The 6604-nt window shown below is 29.0% G+C and overlaps 1 protein-coding gene across 1 annotated transcript; it reads right to left on the bottom strand.

Moving 5' to 3' along the window:
* Positions 1 to 3711: 3711 nt before the first annotated feature.
* Positions 3712 to 4928, bottom strand: LOC124910476 (BRI1 kinase inhibitor 1-like). Its single transcript, XM_047451121.1, has one exon. The coding sequence runs from the start codon at positions 4814 to 4816 to the stop codon at positions 3890 to 3892; it is 927 nt and encodes a 308-aa protein (XP_047307077.1). The 5' UTR covers positions 4817 to 4928; the 3' UTR covers positions 3712 to 3889.
* Positions 4929 to 6604: the final 1676 nt, after the last annotated feature.

A 6604-nucleotide genomic window follows, 5' to 3' on the forward strand; every position in this document is an offset into this window, starting at 1 on the left:
TGTTTCGCCTTATTTTATTAATTATTCTGATTTGACATGATGTAATAACACAAAATGCATAGAAACTTAGAGCTAAAAGGATTTTTCATGAGATGGGAAATGAAAACGATTAGCCCCACGGGGTTACATAAAACTAAACTTTGAGATAAAATAAAAAATAATTATGAATGAGTTATCAACATCAAGACAAATTAAATTTAAACTTAATCGATTCAATGTTTGGTGAATTAGATTGCCCAGCTATAAGCTAAAATTTGTTCTATTCTTTTTGTTACATCTTTTCTATGTTATTATTGTCCTTTTCTTATTAATGCTAATAAACAACCCTCTAAAATTGACTATATTTGTCTAATGGATTTAAAAATATTAAAATTTTATTTTTCGTAGTTGAGAATTAAAAAAATAATAATTCTAACAATAGTTATATTGTCAACAATCACATTTGCATAAAGATATGATCCGTGCTATAATAAATGAATCATAGAATAATATATAATGCAATAAACAACCAAAATCAGATCAAGTGAATAATCAAATACACTTATCTTAACATAGTCAAAAACACCTATGTTTAAGAGTTTTAATTTCAAAGATTAGTTACAAAATCCTATTGATGAACCAACTCAATACAATTTGGTTGATTTGGAAGACTTTTTATATTTTAATTACTTAAGTCTTGATAATACTTTTTCAGTTCAATAACAATCAGTTTATGAATCAACCAATCTTGAACTAAAATATTCTGATCAGTCTATTGTATTCATCTTGTAAATTCTATTATTTTTTTTAACATAGAAGCTTGATAATGATTATATTGTTTGTGAAATTTATTGTGATAATCATAAATAACTGTAAATCCATTTTTTAATGATGAATTAAATAATATCGATTAATGTGGATTGGAATCATTATATATATATCTTGCTTGATTAATTATACTTATATCTCTACTAAGAAATAAATTGGAAATGTATTCAAAACAAATTAGTGAAAAATATATTTTCATGTTCATTTCTTCTTTGTATTGTAGGGTTTCTTTGCATATCTTCATGTTTTGTTTACTGTTCTGTTTAAAAGAAATTAATAAAAACGATTTGGTGAAAACTTTCGTTAGTATAGTTGAAGTTCTCTAGTCGTTGAGATATTATCAGCCTTCTCGGGGAGTTTACACATGATGATTAAAAATACCAAGTGAGTTTTGTCTAGTATTAGCCGAATTCAAGAAGGAATTAGGTCCAATTGGTCCTAGCTGATTAATTAGTTAGTATATTAACAATGCACATTAATACAAAATAACCCTAAACCACTTTTAATGTTCAACCCAAAAATGAGGGGAAAGAAAAATAAAGTGGGGGATTATTATTATTTTTTCAAAAAGTAAGTTAACTTGTACTAAAATAATAATAATCGTGCCCTAAAAAATATAACATTTTCTAATGAGATTCGAGTCAATTTGTTTTTATAGAATTAAGATTAAACATGTAACACACCTAATTTATTATTTTATAAAATGATCAATATGATTCAAAATGAAATAGGATTGTTTAACCAATAATGACAAAATATGAAATTAAATAATAAAAAAGTAACTTAATAAAACTAAAAAAATAAAAATCAATGTGTGTAAATTAAAAATAAAGACAAAAACTAGCATGCTCTCAAATCTTGCAAGAGTTAGATAAGATCCCTAGCATAAACATTGTCTCCACATTCTTTTACATTTTATAGAGTATTGAAGGTTACATTATGAAATGTTCCAAATCTTATTTTGATCGTACTTCATAAGATGTGTAATACCCGATAACGTTTGAAACCTATTAGACGAACTCCGCCCAAAAAAGAAAATCTTCTAGTTGTTTCTCGATCCCTAGGATGATCAAGTATTCTCTTTTTTGTTTGAGGCAAGATAATAATATACACTTAACATATTCAATGTTATTATGTTGAAGATATATCAAGATAAACATATCATTACAACTTTTCTTAAAAAGAAAGAGAAAGTCATTGAGTAAAGTTGCTTATATTATTTAATTAAGCTCAATTGATTGAAGTTTGTTAAACAAAGAAACAACATGCATGGCCATTAAATGTTTTAACAACATAAAGCTATGCTCTTACAAACTCCTCAACTAACACTTGAAAGAAAAATGAGTCAGCACTCCATTTTATGCATGCCCACATCTTTCTTCAATTATAACTTTCATAAAGTTTTACTAAAAAAATTGAATTAACTATATAAAATTAAAGTACATAACCAATTAAGATAAGTGTCAAGAAACTAAATAGATGGTAATTAACTTATTAACATGTTAATATAATTTGAATAGCTTGTACATGTGACTTTCATGAAAAAATAATCATGATATATGTGTATGTATGTGGCTGGCTTAAATAATTAAATAAAAAACATAATGGAAAAAGATGTAAAGCAAGTAGAACCCATATAAATGCATTATTAGAGTGATTATTGATGCAATTGTTGGCTTTAGAAAAATCCAATAAATTTGTCAAATTCGATAGACCCACATCACAGCTTGACTTTGCATGGACACAATGCCTTTTGGAAACTCCTCCTTCAATTTGTCTTCTGCTACAAATACTCTCTCTTCTCCCTTTCCATGCACTCAATGCCTTTTCTTGTGGGTCTCACTTATAAATCTTTAATTTGAAAACAAAAATTAGTGTTTAATTACATTAATTATCTCTCGAGTAAATAAACACAACTCTTCTTTGTTTAATAGAAGAAGGGTTCGATTACAACTTACAACGGTTTAAGTTTAAGCGGATGTCATAATCATAAAGTTTCATGCTAATTTGCAACATTTAAACAAAAATATCTTTATATCGTGGAGAAAAATAATAAATAAATCATTGTACTCCATTCCCGACAAGCAACATCTTGGCATATATACTCTAATAATTACTTCCTTATCTATCTGTTTTTTTGGGCATCTTAGTTTGAAGTACTAGCTAGTTTTAAGAATTTAGAACTCTGAAATTGATCTAGATCGATGAAATTAATTATGGGAGTGTGGGGGTTCTGGCCAGGTACCATGTTTGGGTCATACTATTTGCAAACATGCTCATCTGTACATGTTTTATAACATCTTATCTTTTGTCTCTTACTAAATTCATTTAAGACCACAAAAAATTAAAATTGCTTAAAACATTTATACAAAAAATTTAATAAAATTTTTAGACCTCCAATGGATGGAACTTGTAAGTTCTCAAACCATCCAACATTTTTACTTTAAAATTAATTCATTAAATACCTTGTTCTTGGACTTGGATGATAATAGAAGTCGAGATTGAACTTAAAATCATTTCTAGATATTATTGCATATTATTCATTCTCAATTATTTGTTAGATTCATTGATTCAATTCAATTTATGGAGAGAAAACAAGTCTACCTAATGAATATTCTAGAACCCATTTCACTTAATATAGGGGGAAAGAGAGTGAAATTTAAAATATTTTTTCTTAATCAATGTTTTCAAGTATGAATAAAATAATCTCAGTTATAAATAATTAAATCATACTTTTTTTGGATTTAGTAGTGCTTATATTTTGGATAAGAATGTGAGTGAGATTGTATATGAGTTTGAACATAAAAAATAATATTTTTTTATCTTATTTAAATATTAATTTATAAGTATATATAATACTTTAATTATATATTGATAAATTTGTATTTTCAAACAAACAAAGCAATCTTTGTGTTAATAACATTCACAAAAATATATTTATTTTAATATTTATACAAAGAGAGCATTATAATATTTTAAAAATAGAAGAAAAAAATTTCACAAGATATATATAATTTTTTTTTTCAAATTTACCAGGCTAGTTACTAACTATAGGAAATCATTATCAATTTGATCATGTTCTTCACTTGGCTTTAATCTTTTCTTCCATTGAAATTGAATTCTTGCAATGAGCAATCGCCGCCTGAATCGCTGCCTGCAATTCTTCCATGGTGCTATCACTAGTCGAGGTTGGAGGCACCGGTACCAAAAGCCCACTATTTCCCGGCGAGGTTCTCATTGATGCCGGCGCCGACGAGAAATCCCTCCTTCCGGTCATTCTTCCTTTCCTAGAACCGCCGCAGCTGACTAAGTTGCCGGAAAATGAATGGGGCTGCCGTAGAATATGTGGTTTCTCTTTCTTCCCTCTCAAGGATAGAATAAGAGGTCTCATCATTCTTATGTATCTTTTCACTACATTCCCAATATCAAATTTCAGTCCTGTTTTCTGATTCTGATTCTGATTCTGATTCTGATTCTTCTGATTATTATTGCTCTGTTTCTTCTCTGTTCTCCATCTGGGTATTCCAAGAAATGAGAAAGATTTCGACTTTGTAGTTCTTTCCTTGGATTCCATCACTTTCCGGCGAGGTTGGCCGTAAGAGAACGATTTTGATTTCGTCCTTTCTTTAATGTCATCGGCGGCGGCGGCGGCGGTCTGATTAACGGGAAGGGGAAGGTTGTCGAGAGAATTTGTTGATGCCCGTGGAGAGATTGGGGGGAGATGGGAGAGGAGGTGGAGAGGAAGGAGATGACCTTGGAAGAAGATCTCATCTGCCGGAGAGAAATCATGAGTGGGTTGCTTGGATTTGTCAGGGGCGGCGGCGGCGGCGGCGGAATTGGGGTGGAGAGATATGGTGAAGGAGAATTCGTGGGATGGGGAAGAGGTGTTTGAGGGTGGAGATGGTGGTGCTAATTTGGGTGATGGATGAATGACTTGTAATTTTGATAATTGATGATGATCTTGATGAGGATCTACTGGATTATCTTTGATATGGTTGATGTTTTCCATTTTAATTGGATGATATTGATGAGAATAATGATGGATTGAGATTGTGTTCTTGAGGAGGAGAGGAGGAAGAAAGAAAGATGATGATTTGGTTCTCTTAGTTTTGTTTGTGCATGGATTTCACCACATTCATTAGGTTTGGAGAGATAAGGCTTAAAAGGTAATTGGTGTGTGTTTGTGTGTGTGAGAGAAAGATGGGTCCATGTTATTTAATTGTCAACAAATTGAATATTTTTATCTTATGCTGTTCTTTAATTTAATTATAACTTATTACCTTGAGAAAGTAGTTTAAGCTTAAAGAATACTAAGGTATATATTTATAATTTATTAGTCACATGCTTATAAAATTTACATGATTTAATAGTTGATGTTGCATGATTTTTATTGTGGTTTTCTTTTATGAACCTCTTATTTGTTACATTATATATATATTTTTTTTAAATTAAGAGTGGGAAAATGAAAACAAAATTCTCTTAGTCCTAGTTTGGTTTGGTTTGGTATTGATTGGTGATGGTGAATAAGTTATCTACAGTAATTGTTGTGAATAAATTATTACAAAATATATGTTGAATCAAACTGACACCCAATTTTGAGAAGTTTTAACAAATAAATTGAAACAAAATTTATTCCCAACTTTCTAATTAGGTTTGGCAGTCAGGTATGTTAAATTGGATAAGTTTGTTGGCAAGTTATTTATTTAATCTGCAATAATTAATCGCACTAAAAAAAACTAAATTTGGTGTTTTATACAAAATAAAAATTAATTTTTTTTTAATTAAGTTGAGGTGATAAATCATTATTCAAATATATTAACATAGGTGGAAAAATCAATAATGAAAAACGTCCCAATTTTAGAAAAGAATCAACTAGAGTGGAGAAAACCCACTATCCAAACTACTAACATAAAAATAACATCAAAAACATATCATAAATAAACCAAGTGTCATATATCTCCCTTCATACTTCATAGTCATGTCCACTCTAAACACATGTCACAAAAACACTCATTTATCTTCAACCAATATCTTACTTGTTTCTTCTTCCTCAATTGTGTGGAAATTACCAAATTTGGAGCTTTCTATCTCCTTATATTTCTACCAAAAAAATTTTAATTTTTTTTTAAATAATTTATAAAAAATGATATAATTAGAGTCGTTTAAGCTCAACGACAACGTCATAAGAAAATATTTAAAAAAAAACACACACCATTGATCAAACAAAATGAAATTTTAACGAGCACAAATTAATTTTTAAGAGATAAATGAGTTTCTCAACTGCCTCAACCGATTTACCCAATAAAACATCCCCGATTGTCATAATAATAGAATTATGAATTAAACGTATTGGTCGATAGGACTGTAAATGAGCCGAGCCAAGTCGAGCTCAAACCAGCTTAAGCTCGAGCTCGAGCTCGACTCGATTTGGTATTTATTAGCTCGACTCGAACTCGAGTTCGAACGAATTTATAAATTTGAACTCGACTATTTACCTACAAGTTCGGCTCTAATTGAAAATTTTGAACAAAAATTAAATTTTCAAATTCGAGCTCGAACTCGAGATCGAACTCTAACTAAATTTATTTTCAAAATTAAAATATCAAACTCTCATACATATTCAATATTTAAAACATAATTTTTCAAAATAAAAATATGAAACAATCATACTTATTCAACATTTAAAAAAAATTAAAATTATTAAAACTCCAAAATCAAAGTACAAAATTATGTAAATTGTTTGAAGATTCAATATATTAATCTTTTTTAACTTATGTTCTTTAATCCTAACACACGT

The sequence above is a fragment of the Impatiens glandulifera genome, chromosome 1, assembly GCF_907164915.1.
Source record: "Impatiens glandulifera chromosome 1, dImpGla2.1, whole genome shotgun sequence".
In the NCBI taxonomy this organism is placed as follows: domain Eukaryota; kingdom Viridiplantae; phylum Streptophyta; class Magnoliopsida; order Ericales; family Balsaminaceae; genus Impatiens; species Impatiens glandulifera.